The sequence below is a fragment of the Bos indicus genome, chromosome 15 (genome assembly GCF_029378745.1).
Source record: "Bos indicus isolate NIAB-ARS_2022 breed Sahiwal x Tharparkar chromosome 15, NIAB-ARS_B.indTharparkar_mat_pri_1.0, whole genome shotgun sequence".
NCBI classification, from domain to species: Eukaryota; Metazoa; Chordata; class Mammalia; order Artiodactyla; family Bovidae; genus Bos; species Bos indicus.
In genome coordinates this window covers 4,889,369-4,911,319 of record NC_091774.1, presented here as the reverse complement: position 1 = coordinate 4,911,319, position 21,951 = coordinate 4,889,369, and the positions used below count along the sequence as shown (strand labels likewise).

The window sequence follows — 21,951 nt, the reverse complement described above, 5'->3', positions numbered from 1 at the left end:
CTCTTTTGCAAGTAATCATTTTAGTATAATCCAGTTAAGGCCTTCGCAGTGCTGAAATCCTTTAAGGATTCTCCTAGCAGGCAGCCTCTGTTCGTGCAGATTCAGCACATGGCACTGGCGCTCGAAGATCAAGTGCCTGAAGGAGGGCCATGCTTTTCTAACTTCAAGCTTTTATCAATCTAGTTTACCTTCTTGGGCATCTCAGGCCACTGTGTCATTTTGATCTTCTAAGTCAAGAGGCACATTCACCCTACATCTTCTCTAACCCCTTCACTAAATACTCACCTCACATTCTCTGCCTTCTATTGTAGTACTTACTTTGTAGAACTTGCTTTATCCTTTTCTTTTTAAAATTAATTTATTTTAATTGGAGACTAATTGCTTTACAATATTTTGACGGGTTTTGCCACACATCAACATGAATCAGCCACAGGTGCACATGTGTCCCCAATCCTGAACCTCCCTCCCACCTCCCTCCCCATCCCATCCCTCTGGGTTGTCCCAAAAGATTGCTTTGAGTGCCCTTCCTCATGCACTGAACTTGGCACTGGTCATCTATTTTATATATGGTAATACTTGTTTCGGTGCTATTCTCTAAATCATCCCACCGTCGCCTTCACCCACATAGTCCAAAAGTCTGTTCTTTACATCTGTGTCTCTTTTTCTGCCTTGCATATAGGATCATTTCTACTGTCTTTCTAAATTTCATATATATGTGTTAATATACAGTATTTGTGTTTTTCTTTCTGACTTACTTCACTCTGTATAATAGGCTCCAATTTCATCCGCCTCATTAGAACTGACTCAAATGTGTTCCTTTTTATAAGCTGAGTAATATTTTATTGTGTATATGTACCACAACTTCCTTATATGTTCACTGCAGCACTGTTTACACTAGCTAGGACATGGAAGCCATCTAGATGTCCAGTGTCAGGTGAATGGATATCCTTTTCTTTATTTAGGTGTTTCTCGTCCACTAAACCATAAGGTTCTTGGAATCAGAGTTAATCATCGTTTAATCTCCCCTCTCACAGTGCTTTGCCATTAGTGGTCTTAGAAGTATATGTAGGTCAATTAAGTGCACCACTCCTAAAACTGTTTAGTTTCAACAATTAGAAGATGCATAGTACTAAAAAGAATACATTTTTTGGTAGTCTTAGAGTATGTGCCATTTCAGGATATGTGAAATAATTAAATCCAATAAAAAACAACAGGAATCACTATGGCTTACCTAGGCAAACGTTTCTGATTTTCTTTAAACATCTATCTTCTGTGGGATACCAATCAACTTAAAGCCAAAATTAGAAAATGGTTAGGCCATTTATAGACCTACTAATCAATCCAAGTTTTCTTTATAAGGCATAGGTACTCTGTAATGACTAAATGAATCAAATTACGTTGGGTTAGAACTGAAAAGCTAGGATTCTAGAACCAGCTCAATGACAGATAAACTGTGATGCATGAAGGTTGGCACCAAGACCCACGGGCTCTAGAAGCTTTTCCACATCTTTTACATGGGGTGAAGGATGGCATCCAGGAGGCTGGCTCTCTGATATACATCTCAAGGTGTTCAGGAATATGTCTTTTGCCAAATGGGTGATAGTCCCACAGCCTGCTACATAAAGTGCTATAAACTTGACTTTGAGATTACAAGACCAGATTTATAGTGCTTTAGGTAGGGGTGGGAGGTAAGGGGAGTGGATGAATAATTGCAGTATTTTTATACCAAGAAACTAGGGGCTCTCAGCCTTCTTTAAGGTTCACAAATTTCCTAGGAGGCATCTATTCATCTTTATGAGCATTACAACCTCACTGTGATTTTCAGATTCCCACTTCTATGAATTAGCACTTAATTGTGAAGACTGTTTCCACATTTCAACCCAGTTTTCAAGTGCAAATGAGTCTGGAAAGAACAATTATTTTATAACTTTTAATGAGGGAATATCAGGGTATTTTAAACTTAAAATCATGAATCTCATGACTCCATTTGCTGGTTTAACTTCTCAAGAATGGAAACATTCACCACTTGTATTTATAGAAATTAACCTAAATCATAGTAAAATATTCCCAGTCAGACAATTCCTAATTGTCAGGGTTTAAAAACATTGTTAAGCAGTGAGTGAATGGAAATTTATTGAGCAGCTACTATATGCTGGGTACTATGTGAGATGCTTTTACAAAGTTAAGTCTCATGGAATTCTCATAACAAAACTTCATCTTAGAGACTACTTTTCCCATCTGATGGATATGGAAACTGAGATGCAGAGGAGTTGAGTGACTTGCCTACAGCCACTGGGTATAGTAGACATTTGACAAATATAGGCTGGAAAATGAATGGGTGAATACATGGATATCTACAAGGTATTGGATTAGGCATGAAAGCAGCTGACACTGTCATAAGGCAATTCTCTGAACTCTAGAGGGGGTGTATAAAATATATCTATAAAATGGAAAATAAGAACAAGGTCAGGAGATGAATAAGAATCAAGGAGTCCTTTAAATGTTTGTCTTTCTCTCATTTACTAAACTATGAGTCTCTGAGTTTTAAGCACCACTGGGTCCCTTACAGCACTGACCTCACAGTCAACACATCCAGGTTCATGTCATGGCTCTTTATTTTATAGCTGTCAGTAAACCTTTCTGCATTTCTTTCTTTTATTAGATAAAATGGAATAACAGTACTCTCCTGCCAAGAAATTCATTAAGCTTGAACAAGTTAAAAGTGTCTGAAGTGCAGTCCAAACCCTCAGTTCCCAGTAGGTATGCTTCACTTTAATGTCGAAATGAGTAAAACAGATCAATGAAATAAAGAACAGAATCACCTAAAACCAGAAGTAGTCAAGATTCTGCAACTGGTGATCGCTAAGGAAAGGAAGCTACCCCACGTCCAAGGAGCAGTGGCTGTGTGGGTGCAGGAAGGCCAAGAGGAGCTACTCCACATTCAAGGTCAGGAGGGGCAGCAGTGAGGACATACCCCTCGTCTAAGGTAAGGAGCAGTGGCTGTGCTTTGCTGGAGCAGCTGTGAAGAGATACTCCATGTCCAAGGTAAGAGAAAACCAAGTAAGACGGTAGGTGTTGCAAGAGGGCATCAGAGGGCAGACATACTGAAACCATAATCACAGAAAACTAGTCAATCTAATCACACTAGGACCACAGCCTTGACTAACTCAATGAAACTAAGCCATGCTGTGTGGGGCCACCCAAGGTGGGTGGGCATGGTGGAGAGATCTGACAGCATATGGTCCACTGGAGAAGGGAATGGCAAACTACTTCAGTATTCTTGCCTTGAGAACTCCAAGAACAGTATGAAAAGGCAAAATGATAGGATACTGAAAGAGAAACTCCCCAGGTCAGTAGGTGCCCAATATGCTACTTGAGATCAGTGGGGAAATAACTCCAGAAAGAATGAAGGGACGGAGCCAAAGCAAAAAGAATACCCAGTTGTGGATGTGACTGGTGAAAGAAGCAAGGTCCGATGCTGTAAAGAGCAATATTGCATAGGAACCTGGAATGTCAGGTCCATGAATCAAGGCAAATTGGAAGTGGTCAAACAGGAGATGGCAAGAGTGAACATCGACATTCTAGGAATCAGCGAACTAAAATGGACTGGAATGGGTGAATTTAACTCAGATGACCGTTATATCTACTACTGCAGGCAGGAATCCCTTAGAAGAAATGGAGTAGCCATCATGGTCAACAAAAGAATCCAAAATGCAGTACTTGGATGCAATCTCAAAACTGACAGACTGATCTCTGTTTGTTTCCAAGGCAAACCATTCAATATCACAGTAATCCAAGTCTATGCCCCAAACAGTAATGCTGAAAAAGCTGAAGTTGAATGGTTCTATGAACACCTACAAGACATTTTAGAACTAACACCCAAAAAAGATGTCCTTTTTATTACAGGGGACTGGAATGCAAAAGTAGGAAGTCAAGAAACACCTGGAGTAACAGGCAAATTTGGCCTTGGAATACAGACTGAAGCAGGGCAAAGGCTAATAGAGTTTTGCCAAGAAAATGCACTGGTCATAGCAAACACCCTCTTCCAACAACACAAGAGAAGACTCTACAAATGGACATCACCAGATGGTCAACACCGAAATCAGAGTGATTATATTCTTTGCAGCCAAAGATTGAGAAGCTATATACAGTCAACAAAAACAAGACCGGGAGCTGACTGTGGCTCAGGTCATGAATTCCTTATTGCCAAATTCAGACTTAAATTGAAGAAAGTAGGGAAAATCACTAGACCATTCAGGTATGACCTAAATCAAATCCCTTTTGATTATACAGTGGAAGTGAGAAATAGATTTAAGGGACTAGATCCGATAGAGAGTACCTGATGACCTATGGATGGAGGTTCGTGACATTGTACAGGAGACAGGGATCAAGACCATCTCCATGGGATAGAAATGCAAAAAAGCAAAATGGCTGTCTGGGGAGGCCTTACAAATAGCTGTGAAAAGAAGAGAAGCCAAAAGCAAAGGAGAAAAGGAAAGATATAAATATCTGAATGCAGTTCCAAAGAATAGCAAGAAGAGATAAGAAAGCCTTCTTCAGTGATCAATGCAAAGAAATAGAGGAAAACAACAGAATGGGAAAGACTAGAGATCTCTTCAAGAAAATTAGAGATACCAAGGGAACATTTAATGCAAAGATGGGCTCAATAAAGGATAGAAATTGTATGGACCTAACAGAAGCAGAAGAGATTAAGAAGAGGTGGCAAGAATACACAGAAGAACTGTACAAAAAAGATCTTCACTACCAAGATAATCACAATGGTGTGATCACTGACATAGAGCCAGACATCATGGAATGTGAAGTCAAGTGGGCCTTAGAAAGCATCACTACAAACAAAGCTAGTGGAGGTGATGGAATTCCAGTTGAGCTCTTTCAAATCCTGAAAGATGATGCTGCGAAAGTGCTGCACTCAATATACCAGCAAATTTGGAAAACTCAGCAGTGGCCGTAGGACTAGGTCAGTTTTCATTCCAATCCCAAAGAAAGGCAATACCAAAGAATGCTCAAACTACCACACAATTGCACTCATCTCACACGCTAGTTAAGTAATGCTCAAAATTCTCCAAGTCAGGCTTCAGCAATATGTGAACTGTGAACTTCCAGATGTTCAAGCTGGTTTTAGAAAAGGCAGAGGAACAAGGGATCAAATTGCCAACATCTGCTGGATCATCGAAAAAGCAAGAGAGTTTCAGAAAAACATCTATTTTTGCTTTATTAACTATGCCAAAGCCTTTGACTGTGTGGATCACAATAAACTGTGGAAAGTTGTGAAATAGATGGGAATACCAGACCACCTGAGCTGCTTCTTGGCAAACTTATATGCAGGTCAGGAAGCAACAGTTAGAACTGGACATGGAACAACGGACTGGTTCCAAATAGGAAAAGGAGTATGTATGTCAAGGCTGTATATTGTCACCCTGTTTATTTAACTTATATGCAGAATACATCATGAGAAATGCTGGGCTGGAAGAAGCACAAGCTGGAATCAAGATTGCTGGGAGAAATATCAATAACCTCAGATATGCAGATGACACCACCCTTATGGCAGAAAGTGAAGAGGAACTCAAAAGCCTCTTCATGAAAGTTAAAGAGAATTAAAAAGTTGGCTTAAAGCTCAACATTCAGAAAACAAAGATCATGACATCTGGTCCCATCACTTATTGGGAAATGGATGGGGAAACAGTGGAAACAGTGTCAGACTTTATTTTTCTGGGCTCCAAAATCACTGCAGATGGTGACTGCAGCCATGAAATTAAAAGACACTTACTTCTTGGAAGGAAAGTTATGACCAACCTAGATAGCATATTCAAAAGTACAGACATTACTTTGCCAACAATGATCTGTCTAATCAAGGCTTGGTTTTTCTAGTGGTCATGTATGGATGTGAGAGCTGGACTGTGAAGAAAGCTGAGCGCCAAAGCATTGATGCTTTTGAACTGCAGTGTTGGAGAAGACTCTTGAGAGTCCCTTGGACTGTAAGGAGATCCAACCAGTCCATTCTAAGGGAGATCAGTCCTGGGTGTTCTTTGAAAGGAATGACGGTAAAGTTGAAACTCCAGTACTTTGGCCACCTCATGTGAAGAGTTGACTCATTGGAAAGGACTCTGCTCCTGGGAGAGATTGGGAGCAGGAGGAAAAGGGGACGACAGAGGATGAGATGGCTGGATGGCATCACTGACTCAATGGACATGAGTTTGAGTGAACTCCAGAGTTGGTGATGGACAGGGAGGCGTGGCGTTCTGTGATTCATGGGGTCACAAAGAGTTGGACACCACTGAGCGACTGAACTGAACTGAACTGAAGGAAAGGAAGATCATGCTCACTTTGATCTCAATGTCAGAAAGCAATGATGATGTGTGTTTTGTTTAATTCAATGAGACATAGCACTGAAGCACCGTCCTTTGCAATTAAAGACACTTAGCGAGCCAGATCTCCCAGCTCAAGCAGTTTCCGCATGAGCATGAGTTCTAGGAAGGGTGAGCTGTCTCCTTAAGTCCATCAGTGCACTGAGCACAAGGATGCTGCTGGGTTCCTCAAGGCCGCACAGGTAAAAATTGGTATAGGAACCACAAGGCAAACCCACTCAGAGTAACAAGAGTGACCGTTGTGGGAAAGGCACATCTGTCCACCAAGACATTGAAAGTTACCTATGGTTTTCTACTGTGAAATGGATTTTCCAATCAATTTGCACTTAAGTCATATGCTTAGACGTGAGGAATGTTTGATAATGAAAGCGGGCTTAGGATATCCACAAAGATAGACAACCATTATCGGAGAAAAGCAGAGGTTGCGCTGACGCTAAGAGAATAAACAAGCAAAAAAAGTCCTTGATCCTGTGCTGAGATTTTCTTCAAACTTTTATGTGTGTGCCCTCGTAGACGCATGCAGCACTATATATGACAATATGATTTTTATTAATGGTTGCAGGCAAACTGAGTGAGTGGGGCATCTAGATACTTCAAATCATATGGGTTATAGACAGTGGCTAAAGCCTAAAACTAAGCTTTCAAGAGGAAATGTCTAAAAAGCAAAATGGGGTCAGAAATTTCTCAGTAAATAGTATCATAGAAAAGTTGAGTAGTTGGAATTTATTTTGTAAAGTTTTAATGAGTGTACCGATTATACAGATACTTAAATATGACAATATTTGGATAGTCCATAGGAGGCTCTCCAGACTTTTAAAGCCATACAGGGAAGAGAACAGAGTCCACAGAAATGTCTTGGTTCTATGCAGAGTTTTGTATTCAAATAATAATAGTAGCCAGCATTTATTGAGGGGCTACTAGGAGTTGGATACACTGCTATTATTAAGCCTAATACAACTTTGCAAAGGGGTTGTAATTAGCTATTTTACTAAACGCCGAGGTCTGCATATAACTTCTCCAAGGCTACTATCAGGAACTGATTTAGAATTTTTTTGTAAGTTTACTTAACTCCAAAGTCCGTTCTCTTCCCACTATCACATTCTTTCTTTTTGCTCTATTTCTATCAAATTTATGGTAAACAATTTTAATATTGATAAAAAGAAGCTTTTACTTGGTACATACCACATTGTTCAGGAAACTCAAAGAAGTTAGCCCTTATTGAACATAAGAAATTAGAAAAATCCATTTGATTTAATGTCTCTGTACCCCTGTTTAATTTACCTATAGATAGTTGCAGATGGATGACATCTCAAGACTGCCTTACCCAATTCATCCATAGAGTCAAGGACTTTCTGCAAATTCTTACTCAGATATTAAACAGGCAAAGAGAAAGGTGTAAGCATTTGATTTACATTGACTAGCTCATTTTAAAAATATGTTCATATCTTAATACACTGAAATTATTTCCTACATTCTGAATCATTTTTGGAAGAGCGAGTTACCTCTTTCTAGTTAGTATGCAAGGGCATGACAAAAAATAACACTAAGTGACTAATTTAAAAATAAAAGATATTTGCATCTAAAAGAATTCAGAGCCAGTTCTAACATTTTATATGAAACATATCTATTTAATTTAATCCTCAGCTTCTTATGCCAGTTATTTACAGATAAATTGTTTTAATATTAAAGAGTGTTTTAGATCTTATAGAAAAATAACATCATGTAAGAAATCACAGAATTGATATAAGATCCTGGGGAATGGGTTGGTAACTGTCCCAGAGTTACAACATCTAACCATTTAGAATCTGTGAAAATCATATATTTCAAACTGTGTCATCTGGAATCAATTTAATATTAGTATGCTTGATTCACTCAATATTAACTTACTGATTTTTAAAGAGGCATGCACATCAAATTCAGCTCATGTATCAATAAATGGCAAATCTTTGGGGAAAATGTATTTTTGTCAAGCATTATTGTTGTTCAGAACTACTAAGTTGGAATGCCTCAACAATTATATCCATATTTCAATCACAACACAAGCTATTAAAATAGGTTTCCCTCTTACTATTGGGTTTTCTATGGCAAAAGTGAAAGAGAAATTTGTTCAGTTGTGTCCGACTCTTTGCGACCTCACGGACTACACAGTCCATGGAATTCTCCAGGCCAAAATACTGGAGTGGGTAGCCTTTCCCTCCTCCAGGGGATCTTCCCAACCCAGGGATTGAACCCAGGTCTCCCACACTGCAGGCAGATTCTTTACCAGCTCAGCCATACAAACACACCATAATTCAGGAAAGTCATGCTCTCCTGGAATAAGTTAAAAAAAAAAAAAATGGATCTCACATTGTTAATTCCCATAAGTCACTTCTCAATGCCCAGTCTAGTAGAATTTAAGACCAACAGTTTTTCCATGTTGAGATGTCAGATTTTGTGCTATATACTTGAGTAAATACACTGCCCATAAACTCAAAAGACTTTTTTTTTTTAAGGAATCATATTATAATTTCTGTTAACTTCAGTGGTCATACTTCCTTGACTTCCCTGGTGGCTCATTGGTAAAGAATCCACTTGCAAATGCAGGAGATATGGTTGATCCCTGGATTGGGAAGGTCCCCTGGAGAAGAAAATGGCAACCCACTCCAGCATTCTTGTCTGGGAAATCCCATGGACAAAGGAGCCTGGCTGGCTCTAGTCCATGGGGTCACAAGGAGTTGAACATGACTTGTGACTGAACACAAGTATAGGCACATAGTGGTTATGCAAGGATTCAGAGAGTAATTGCATGGTTTGTAGAACATCCATATAATTTTTTACCTAATTATGTGCAAATTTGCTATGTTGTTAGCATGTTCATCAGAAGAAATAAATGCAACTTGAATTTCAAATGACTTATTTTACAACTTTGAGCAGCTTTAGGGTTGAAATTATTGGCAAAAATTGGGTTTTGGAACTCTAGTTATTTACAGGTATCAGTTATCCATGCCCCCTAGGATGGATTTCTCCATTACCCCTTAGGAAACTGAAAGTTGTATATATTAACTTGTCCTAATATCATCAGTCCAGAAGCTTTTATAGACAAGTTTTTGCTTATCTATTACTTGTGAATTTGAAAAAAAGTGGACCTTATGCACTGAAATTCTGGCTTCAGTACTTGGCGGTGTTATGTCTCCTTTCCCTCCCTCTTCTCTCTAAACTTTTAATATCCTTAATAAACTTTTAACTTCCCATTTTCAAGTCTCTTCTTAAGGAGAAGTAAAACATCACTGTCACCTAATCTCCCTTCAAATAACAGTAGAAGCAAAGCATAAAATTTAATTTAAATATATTAACTCTTTTCTACTTTACAAGTTCTTCACCTAGTGTATTTATATTTTATTTTAGTGTTTATATAATTTTGTGATCTATACATTCACATTCAATTTTAGAATCTTGTTCTTTGATATCATGAAAAATTTAGATTTGATAGCATGAAAAATTTGATATCATGAAACATTCCACTTTTGATCAGTCTGGGCAAATCAGAAAAAAGGATGCTCAATAGATATTCACAAATGGCAAATTTGTTTCTACATAACATCATTAAAAGATTATTATAAGGGCTTCCCAGGTGGCTCAGTGGTAAAGAATCAGCCTGCCAATACAGCAGATGCAGGCTCAATCCCTGGGTCAGGAAGAGCCCATGGAGAAGGGAATGGCAACCCACTCCAGCATTCTTGCTTGAGAAATCCCACGGACAGAGGAGGCAGGCAGGCTAAAGTTCATGGGGGTCGCAAAGGGTCAGACATGACTCAGTGACTAAAGAACAGCAACAAATACTGATAGTAGAAAACGTTTTAGAAATCCTATGAAGTTCATATTTTATTTGACATCTAATGGACCTCTATCATCTATAACCATTTTTTGGTTTTCACTCATTTATTCACTATCCCATTTCTTATACATCAGGATAAAAACCATGGATTTATATTTTTAAGTAGCAAAAGCCTACAATAACAGCTGAAATATTAAACGTGACTTCCTTTGCTTCTGTGATACACGCAGGTGGTTCAGCATCGGGGGAATGATAAACAATTAGATCAGCACAGTTACACAAGTGTAGAGACAACAGTGACTTGCCAGCGTTCAGTGAAAGGGTACAGATCTGCCTTAGAGCCATTTTAAATAAGAGATTGAGAAATGGAATCTAAGCCAACAGGGGAGATAAATGTTTACTTTGTCAGAAATCAGCAGAATGTTGCCTTGAATACTTTAGCAAGGTTATTTCAGTAACCAAAGGCATTCTTAAGAAAGGCACAAGCCTAACTCTATGGGGTGGGTTTCTATAAATTTTAGAAATATACTAAATTATTAATATCTCCAATTTCACAAACACTAATTGAACAGCTAAAATATGTCAGTTATTATAGTTGTTTAGTCACTAACTCATGTCTGACTCTTTTCAAGTCCATGGACTGCAGCACATCCACTTCCCTGTCCTTCATAACTATCTCCCTGAGCTTGCTCAAACTCATGTCCATTAAATCAGTGATGCCATCCAACCATCTTGTCCTCTGTCACCCCCTTCTTCTCCTGCTCTCAATCTTTCCCAGCATCAGGGTCTTTTACAATGTGGCAGATCAGATCAGATCAGATCAGTCGCTCAGTCGTGTCTGACTCTTTGCAACCCCATGAATCGCAGCACACCAGGCCTCCCTGTCCATCACCAACTCCCGGAGTTCACTGAGACTCATGTCCATCGAGTCAGTGATACCATCCAGCTATCTCATCCTCTGTCTTCCCCTTCTCCTCCTGCCCCCAATCCCTCCAAGCATCAGAGTCTTTTCCAATGAGTCAACTCTTCGCATGAGGTGGCCAAAGTATTGGAGTTTCAGCTTTAGCATCATTCCTTCCAAAGAAATCCCAGGGCTAATCTCCTTCAGAATGGACTGGTTGGATCTCTTTGCAGTCCAAGGGACTCTCAAGAGTCTTCTCCAACACCACAGTTCAAAAGCATCAATTCTTCGGTGCTCAGCCTTCTTCACAGTCCAACTCTCACATCCATACATGACCACAGGGAAAACCATAGCCTTGACTAGACGAACCTTTGTTGGCAAAGTAATGTCTCTGCTTTTGAATATGCTATCTAGGTTGGTCATAAGTTTCCTTCCAAGGAGCAAGCATCTTTTAATTTCATGGCTGCAGTCACCATCTGCTGTGATTTTGGAGCCCAGAAAAATAAAGTCTGACACTGTTTCCACTGTTTCCCCATCTATTTCTCATGAAGTGGTGGGACCAGATGCCATGATCTTCGTTTTCTGAATGTTGAGCTTTAAGCCAACTTTTTCACTCTCCACTTTCACTTTCATCAAGAGGCTTTTGAGTTCCTCTTCACTTTCTGCCATAAGGGTGGTGTCATCTGCATATCTGAGATTATTGATATTTCTCCCGGCAATCTTGATTCCAGCTTGTGCTTCTTCCAGTCCAGCGTTTCTCATGATGTACTCTGCATATAAGTTAAATAAACAGGGTGACAATATACAGCCTTGACGTACTCCTTTTCCTATTTGGAACCAGTCTGTTGTTCCATGTCCAGTTCTAACTGTTGCTTCCTGACCTGCATACAAATTTCTCAAGAGGCAGATCAGGTGGTCTGGTATTCTCATCTCTTGAAGAATTTTCCACAGTTTATTGTGATCCACACAGTCAAAGGCTTTGGCATAGTCAAGAAAGCAGAAATAGATGTTTTTCTGGAACTCTCTTGCTTTTTCGATGATCCAGCGGATGTTGGCAATTTGGTCTCTGGTTCCTCTGCCTTTTCTAAAACCAGCTTGAACATCTGGAAGTTCACGGTTCACATATTGCTGAAGCCTGGCTTGGAGAATTTTGAGCATTACTTAACTAGCGTGTGAGATGAGTGCAATTGTGCGGTAGTTTGAGCATTCTTTGGCATTGCTCTTATTTGGGACTGGAATGAAAACTGACCTTTTCCAGTCCTGTGGCCACTGCTGAATTTTCCAAATTTGCTGGCATATTGAGTGCAGCACTTTCACAGCACCATCTTTCAGGATTTGGAATAGCTCAACTGGAATTCCATCACCTTCACTAGCTTTGTTCATAGTGATGCTTTCTATTTGTATCAACTTACTGAAGATAGAAGATGAACAATCCCTCAACCCTGAGTGCCTCTGAGGATCTGTCTCAAAGTGAAAGTCACTCAGTTATGTCCAACTCTAGGCCAGAGGGGATCTACTCAATCTCCTAGGAGCCATAAAATAGTATCAATGCCCCAGGCTCGCCCTCAGAGTTTCTGAGCCCATGTGACTGGGACAGCACTAGGCACCTGTATTTTGTTAAAGTTCCCTAGGTGACTTAACATTCAGCCACAGTTGAAACACTTAGGTCCTAGGATCTCACATTGCTCAGTCATATCTAACTCTTTGCGACCCCATGGACTGTAGCCCACCAGGCTCCTCTGTCCATGGGATTCTCCAGGCAAGAATACTGGCGTAGGTTGACATTCCCTTCTCCAGGGAACCTTCCCAACTGAGGGATCAAACCAGGTCTCCTGCATTGCAGGCAGATTATCTGAGTCACCAGGGAAGCCCTCTTAGAGAAATTACAGAGATGCAACAGCAATGCAGTAGTTGGACAAATAAATGCTGTAGCATCTCATGTACTCCAAACTTGAGAAGTCTGGAGTGGTGGGCTTCACGGAGAGAAAACAAGGGACAATAAAGGCTCCATCAAGGAAGTGAAGCAGTCATTTCAGAAATCTCGGTAACTACAGCTGGCTAACATCTCTTGAGCAAGTACTATATGTCAGGTGCTTTGGATGGCACTTCTAACAATTCCTGAAAGTAGGTATTATCATACCCACATTGCCAATGAGGAAACTGAGGCTCAGGAACAATCAATGATTAGCTGAAAATAATCACAAAACTTGTAAGTGGCAGGGTTAGGATTTGAACCAAGATGCCTTGCCTCTAACTCAACATAATATCTGGGGAAAAATAAGTAATGAATCTAGGTGATTTTTAAATTTTAGTATTTCAAAAAAATAGGTGTCAAGTAGGGCTGACTCTCAAATAGCTGTCATGGTTAAGATACTTGAAGATATAGTCAAGTTTTATCATTTCTTTGTCTAATGCCATTTTAATATTTTTTTCTGGGGTTCTCAAAGCATCATGAATATTTTATTTTCTTTCAAGTTGACCTAATAGAGATCCAAAGACAGCAATGCCTTATAAAAAAGCATTTTCTTTTTTGTGTTGGATACAAAGTGAGCACTGAGGAAATTTGATTTGAGAGTTACACTGTCCTGCATGTGACATCCTAGGCGGTGCTAGTGGTAAAGAACCTGCCTGCCAATGGAGGAGATGCAAGAGACTTGGGTTCCATCCCTGGGTTGGGAAGATCCCCTGGAGAAGGAAATGGCAACCTACTGCAGTATTCTTGTCCGGAGAATCCCATGGACAGAGGAGCCTGGTGGGCTACAGCCCATAGTGTCGCAAAGAGTCAGACGCGACTAAAGTGACTTAGCACTCACACAGGCATACAGCGTATTTCCATAACATCAGGGCCACCAGTGACTCTGTTGTCCCCACTTAGCTGTGCAATTTAAGTATATAAGATTATGACCTAAGCCATAAGTAGCAGATTTAGGCAGGAGTTAACTAATTAGTTGCTTCAGCCTACATGTTCTAACAGATTGCCCTCACCAGCACAAACATTATCTGTAAAAGGGCCCAGGTTCACAATTCCTGAAAGTGAAAGTTGCTCAGTCGTGTCCCACTCTTTGCAACCCCATGGATTGTGGCTTGCTAGGCTCCTCTGTACATGGAATTTTCCAGGACAGAATACTGGCGTAGGTAGCCTTTCCCTTCTCCAGGGGATCTTCCCAACCCAGGGATTGAATCCAGGTCTCCCGCACTGTAGGTGGATTCTTTACCATCTGAGCCACCAGGGAAGCTCAATAATTCTGGAGTGGGCAATCTATCCCTTCTCTTTAAAAGGACCTCTGTTACTACAAAGAAATAGGGTATACTGTATTAAATATCTTTACATCTGTGATGCAAGTCAGCCTTATAAGACTTCCAAAAATGTTAATAATAACAAATCTTATCAAATGAAGCAAGAACATAACAGACTAGAAATTATACTTTTATTCAATAAGAGGTAATTACAAACTATTTCTCTACTAATTTGAGTTAAACATTCAAATAAACACTCACATCCTAAAAACATATTACCCAGATGCAGCATCCTATTTTTAATAGCTTGAGTACTATGGTTTTAACTTTTGATGTTTTAACTCTGCTGAATATTCTTTTTTCCTCCCTTCACTGTGTTTTTCTGAACCTTCCAGCTGAATGTGTGCCCTCACACTTGTGCAAAATATCCTGGATCTGTGTTTCTTTCTTGGGACCTTTACATCCTATGAACTACCAAGGATGCCAAGCCTATGGTAGGACGTTATAAAATTTTTTGGAATGGACACTGAATGAGTAGAGTTGGAATCTTCCAGATTTTTGAACACTGCTTTACCAGGAGCCTCTCCTGCGAACACTGACTGAATCCTGGGCTAATTCAACACTCACATCCATCAGAGAGACACAGGACTGTTACACACGCACTGCCATTGGAGGCAAGAGACCATGATTCTCCTTTCCTCTCCATTGCCATGCAGCCATTGAAGAGTTATCCAGCTCCCCTGACTTTGGTCACCTCTACTGTTTATGGTGGGACTAAAAATACCTTGTTTGCCAAGAAGCACAAAGTTGATCCAGATGATTTTATAAGGTCTTTTCTAGCTCCAAACTTTGACTGACTCAAGTCTTTCTTAGTCCCATACAAACAACACAGTTTGGGCAAAACACAGAATATCATTTGAAAGTTCTGTGAAAAGATATATAATAATGGGCTAACAATACTCATCTGATTTAAGTGTATTAAATATATTGCATTGCAAATTCTTACTTGTTACTGTTAGTACTTGTATCTGCTTATGAAGAACTGTATCTGTTTCTTACCTTTTGACTTCCTGTCATGATACGATCTGCCTCGATGATGAGGGGTATCCAAATACAGATTCTCAAGATCTTCTTGCCATGATTCTGGATTGAAGTGCTTGAGCAGGTCTTCCACAGTATCAAATTCTGCAATTGTCTTGTCCAGAGCATCCGCAGTGAGAGTGGGGTCCGTTACTGATGGAGAGTGATAGGATATCCCCTAAGAGTGACATACAGCTCAGTGTACTCAGAAAAAGTGCATTGCTATGAAATACAAGTCACACAACCTTATGGAAGGAACACAGACTTCTGATTATAAGACATCACGTATATAAATATCATGCTGAGCCCCTGTGCCGTAGTCTTGCCATATTCCTAAATAATTGCTTGGTAAATCATAGGCATTTGCTTTACTGCAAATCAAAAACAGGAAGATCATAAAATACCCAGCTTATCTGAACTGTAATCATTAAAAATGATACCAGATAAATGGAAATATCAAAACAAGTCATTAAATTTCTTGGTTTAAAGTCCCAAATCATCATATCCATATCAACAAATAATGGTAATAGGTAAAGTATGAACTCCTTTCATCTTCCATGCAAACTGTGAGTAATCCATTTCATATCCCTTGCTTAGCTTTAATGCCCCCTCTTTACAGCTCACCTACCATAATAGACGTGAGCAGTGTTTAAATTTACTCTGGAAATATCTTGATAAAATTTGGTACTTTAAGCATCTTATTGTCAACAAGAATAATAAGCCATGAAACTGGCTCCCTTGACTTAAGACTGGAAGATTCACTTGGGTGTGTATGTGTGTGTATATATGCATTTTGTGTGTGTGTGTATGCACTTTCAGTGCTATAGTTGCTAGGGATCCCTGTTGCCATTAAAACATTCTCAGGAATACGCTTTAAGTGGGGAATGCAACATTATAGAAAGTCTGGAAGGGATTATGCATTTTGCCATGGAACATATTCCCATATAAATTTCTAAGCACTTACTTCACTAACGCTGTACAATCTTGAGGTAAATGAGCCATGAGTCAAACATCTCTGTAAAAATTCATGACCCATTAACAAGGGAATGGAAAGCATAGTCTCCAATGTTTTCTAAATGTCTTTAAAGAAACTGCTAAACAAATAATATCCCCCAAGGGCAAGTATCTCATATCTCTATAGGAAAATAAAAATTAATGAAAACTTACATTTCTGAAACTTAGCTGTATTCCTAAAGAGAAATAATATGCATATGCATTATAGAGTCCCAGACAGCAAAGCCCACAATTATTTTCAGACTTTCAGGTGAATGCTTTTTAAAAAATCAAGATCCAAAGATTCCCAAGTGACACTTACTCTTGGGGAAAATTATGAGGTTTTCAGTTTAGTTCAGTTGTTCAGTCATGTCCAACTCTTTGCAATCCCATGGACTACAGCATGCCAGGCCTCCCTGTCCATCACCAACTTCCGGAGCTTATTCAAACTCCGGTCCATTGAGTTGGTGATGCCATCCAACCATTTCATCTTTTGTCGACCCTGGCTCATCCCACCTTCAATCACTCCCAGCATCAGGGTCTTTTCCAATCAGTCAGTTCTTCGCATCAGGTAGCCAACTATTGGAATTTCAGCTCCAGCATCAGTCCTTCCAATGACTATTCAGGACTGATTTCCTTTAGGATGGACTGGTTGGATCTCCTTGAAGTCCAAGAAACTCTAAAGAGTCTTCTCCAACATAACAATTCAAAAGCATCAATTCTTCAGCACTGATCTTTCTTTATAGCCTAACTCTCACATCCATACACGACTACTGGAAAAACTATAGCTTTGATTAGATGGACATTTGTTGACAAAGCCATGTTTCTGCTTTTTAATATGCTGTCTAGGTTTGTGTGTGGAAGAAAATAGCTTTTCTTCCAAGGAGCAAGTGTCTTTTAATCTCATGGCCACAGTCATCATGGGCAGTGATTTTGGAGCTCCCTAAAATAAAGTCTGTCACTGTTTCCATTGTTTCTCCATCTATTTGCCATGAAGTGATGGGACTACACATCATGATCTTAGTTTTCTGAATGTTGAGTTTTAAGCCAACTTTTTCACTTTCTTTCACTTTCACCAGGAGGCTCTTTAGTTCTTCTTCACTTTCTGCCATACCGGTGGTGTCATCTGCATATCTGAGATTATTGATATTTCTCGTGGCAGTCTTGATTCCAGCTTGTGCTTCATCCAGCCCAGCATTTCTCATGATGTACTCTGCATTTAAGTTAAATAAGAAGGGTGGCAATATACAGCTTTGACATACTCCTTTCCCAATTTGAAAACAGGCTGTTGTTCCATGTCCAGTTGTAACTGTTGCTTCTTGGCCTGCATACAGATTTCTCAGGAGGCAGATAAGGTAGTCTGGTATTCCCATCTCTTTCAGAATTTTCCATAGTTTATTGTGATCCACACAGTCAAAGGCTTTGGCATAGTCAATAAAGCAGAAGTAGATGTCACTTTGAAACTCTCTTGCTTTTCTGATGATCCAATGGATGTTGGCAATTTGATTTTTGGTTCCTCTGCCTTTTCTAAACCCATCTGGAACATTTGAAAGTTCATGGTTTACATATTGCTGAAGCCTGGCTTGGAGACTTTTGAGCATTACTTTGCTAGCATGTGAGATGAGTGAAATTGTGTGGTAGTTTGAGCATTCTTTGGCATTGCCTTTCTTTGGGATTGGAATGAAAACTGACCTTTTCCTGTCCTGTAGCCACTGCTGAGTTTTCCAAATTTGCTGGCATATTGAGTGCAGCACTTTCACAGCATCATCCTTTAGGATTTGAAATAGCTCAGCTGGAATTCCATCACCTCCACTAGCTTTGTTCATAGTGATGCTTTCTAAGGCCCACTTGACTTCACATTCCAGGATGTCTGGCTCTAGATGAGGGATCACACCATCATAATTATCTGGGTCATGAAGATGTTCTTTGTAATCTTGCCACCTCTTCTTAATATCTTATGATTCTGTTAGGTTCATACCATTTCTGTCCTTTATTGTGCCCATCTTTGCATGAAATATTCCCTTTGTATCTCTAGTTTTCTTGAAGAGATCTCTAGGCTTTCCCATTCTATTGTTATCCTCAATTTCGTTGCATTGTTCACTGAGGAAGGCTTTCTTATTTCTCCTTGCTATTCTTTGGAACTCTGCATTCACGTGGGTATATCTTTCCTTTTCTCCTTTGCCTTTAGCTTCTGTTTGTTTCCCAGCTATTTGTAAGGCCTTCTCAGACAACGATGTTGCCTTTTTGCATTTCTTTTTCTTGGGGATGGTTTTGATCCCTGCCTCCTGTACAATGTCATGAACTTCTGTCCATAGTTCTTCAGATAGTATGTCTATCAGATCAAATCCCTTGAATCTGTTTGTCACGTCTACTTTATAATCACAAGGGATTTGACTTAGGTCATCCCTGAATGTTCTAGTGGTTTCCCCTACTTTCTTAAATTTAATTCTGTATTTGGCAATAAGGAATTCATGATCTGAGCCATAGTCAGCTCCTGGTCATGTTTTTGCTGACTGTAGAGAGCTTCTGCATCTTTGGCTGCAAAGAATATAATCAATCTGATTTCAGTATTGACCATCTGGTGATGTTCATGTGTAGAGTCTTCTCTTGTGTTGTTGGAAAGGGTGCTTGATATTATCAGTGAGTTCTCTTGGCAAAACTCTATTAGCCTTTGTCCTGCTTCATTTTTTACTCCAAGGCTAAATTTGTCTGTTATTCCAGATATCTCTTGACTACCTACATTTGCATTTCATTCCCCTATAATGAAAAGGACATCTTTTTTGAGTGTTAGTTCTAGAAGGTCTTGTAGGTCTTCATAGAACAACTCAACATCAGCTTTTTCAGCATTACTATTTGGGGCATAGACTTGGATTACTGTGATATTGAATGGTTTGCCTTGGAAACCAACAGAGATCATTCTGTCATTTTTGAGATTGCCTCCAAGTACTGCATTTCAGACTCCTGTTGACTATGTGGGCTACTCCATTTCTTCTAAGGGATTCTTGCCCACAGTAGTAGACATAATGGTCATCTGAGTTAAATTAATCCATTCCAGTCCGAAAGTTCACTGCTTCCTAGATGTTGATGTTCACTTTGTTCCTGTTTGACCACTTCCAATTTACCTTGATTCATGGACCTAACATGCCACGTTCCTATGCAATATTGTCCTATGCAATATTGTTAAGAGGTTTTATAAGAGCATAAATCCCTACTATTGGTATAATTTGTTGTTGGGAGGGACAGGGAGTAAGTGGCAGATGGGGTCTGGAGTATAAAGTGAGAGACATGAGATAGATTGGTGAAGGTACCAGTCCAGCCATTTAATTAGGAGTGTGTTTGTGTTTGTGTATGTGTGTGCATGGCTCATAGAAGCTGAACCCTGATTAAGGCACATTACTTCTGTCTTTCACAACCCTCTTGGTACACTATGCTTAAGGTAGCTAAATTTATGATTCAGTAACACAAGTCCAAATTCCCACTCAACTTTGTATTGTCTGGATCTACAGTCTACTTGGCTCTTACTGACCACATGATTTACAATTAGCTTTGTATCACAATAATGTGGTCTAAGATCCATAAAATCAAAATTAACTGGCCAAAGTTAGGTGCATGACACCATATGAAAGCTTTGAAATTACATTTTCCCCTCTTTTTTGAGACAAAAGAAGGTACATCAATCAAGCCATTCAACCACAAGCAAAGCTACCTAAATTATTCTGGGGACCTCCTGGCAAGGAGCTTCCTGGACTTCGTCTTAACAGTACCCATTCAGATGTCTCTCCAAGAGAAAGCTGTGGAGGCGCTCTTAGTTCCTGAGGATGAGGAGGGAATCTAAGCTCTTCTAATATTAGTTTGAAGAGCAAATACAAACTATAGGTACAATGTAAAAGAGAACTTATGTATGAGTTTTGCTGCTTTTTTCAAGTTTTGACTTGAGATACTAATGATGGTTGGGGATTCTCTGGTGGCTCAGATGGTAAAGAATCTGCAATGCAGGAGACCTGAGTTTGATCCCTGGGTTGGGAAGATCCACTGGAGAAGAGAATGGCTACACGTTCCAGTATTGTTGCCTGGAGAATTCCATGGACAGAAGAGACTGGTGGGCTACAGTCCATGGGGTCACAAAGAGTCAGACATGACTGAGTGACTAACACACTAGTAATGGTTAAGAAAATATTTATGACTGATTAGGTGACTTAATCAACAATGGAGAACATTTTTGTTTCTGAGGCAATTATTTAAAAACTATTTTTGAATAGTTTTGAAACTAGGGAAATACTAGTTGATTGTGCTTCTTTCAATGGCACTATAAATTTGATCTCATTCAGATTCTGTTATATGTTCATAAAAATCAAACTAAAAGCTGAGTGAATTACTTTAAAATGATAAAAATTTGTTTTAAAAAATGTTCTGAAAACTGTAAACCAGTCTCAACAGAAGCAAAGAATGGTTTACATAGAAGTTAATGGGAGATCCAAGGGCTCTTGCTCCTGCTTCAGAAGGCTCTTGAAAATCAGAATGCTGAGAAAAGAAGTGAGGTCTCTCTAATCTTCCAAGAGGATTCAGCAGAACCTGGACTTAGAACTCAATCTAGAAGAATTTCCAGTGGATTCAGTCATAAGGCTGAGCTTGCACGGACGCACCAAATGGATGGGACAATCCTTCTGTTTCAGAGTTCCTGCTGCTGTTGCTGCTAAGTCGCTTCAGTTGTGTCTGACTCTGTGCGACCCCATAGATGGCAGCCTGCCAGGCTCCCCCATCCGGGCTATCCTGAATTAGAGGGGGACTTCAAGCTTATTAATTTCTGCCCTTGGGGCAAGGACTGATGAGACAACCCTGAGCGATCATGCATAAGATACTTGAGGATCTTATGACAGAACAGCCAGAGGATCTCCTGACAGAACAGAACTCTTGGTCCTGGTGGAAAAGCTGCCACTGGAATGTACCTTAAATTGTCAGTCAGGCGCTAACTGCCCACACCTCCTGCCTAGCCTCTCAGCTCCCCAGTACCCCAGCATTATTTTAATTGTCTCCTACCTGACAATAATTGCCTATACCCAGCTAATTTCAGAGCATGCATTGCCAAGTATCAGAGATGAACAAAGTTTCTGTAAAATCACCATTATAGACCACACTGATCTCCATCAGATCATATTCTAGTCCAGCAGCCACACTTGGTGAATTAAAGAGTCACAGAGTCTATAGAAGAGGAAATCCTAGCATCTCAGGATATTTTTTAAAACTCCCCCCAAGAACAAAAGATTGACTATCACTTCAGGGGCCAAAAAAAATCAACGTTGACTCAGCCACACTAACATACTTTAGAACCATAGCCAAGTTTTCTCCATGCTCTTCATCTTATAATGAACAACTGCATTTATCATATTTTAGTTTATTGCTACACAAGTGCTCCTCACAGGATTGGTGAAAACAAAACCTGCTCTTTCTGTACAAAGTAGATAAGTAGACAGAATACTGAGAAATGACTAGATTTGGAGGGAAACAAATGGAGCACGAACCATTTTAAGTTTCAGGGTGAA

The 21,951-nt window shown here is 39.7% G+C and overlaps 1 protein-coding gene across 3 annotated transcripts in view; it reads right to left on the bottom strand.

The window, feature by feature from the left end:
* Positions 1-21,951, bottom strand: part of PDGFD (platelet derived growth factor D) — a 278,186-nt gene that overhangs the window by 18,173 nt on the left and 238,062 nt on the right. For all 3 annotated transcript variants that reach the window (XM_070803296.1, XM_019975523.2, XM_019975522.2), the window contains one exon: positions 15,398-15,596. In XM_070803296.1, coding sequence (XP_070659397.1) covers positions 15,398-15,596 — 199 coding nt within the window. The remainder of the gene's footprint in view (positions 1-15,397; positions 15,597-21,951) is intronic.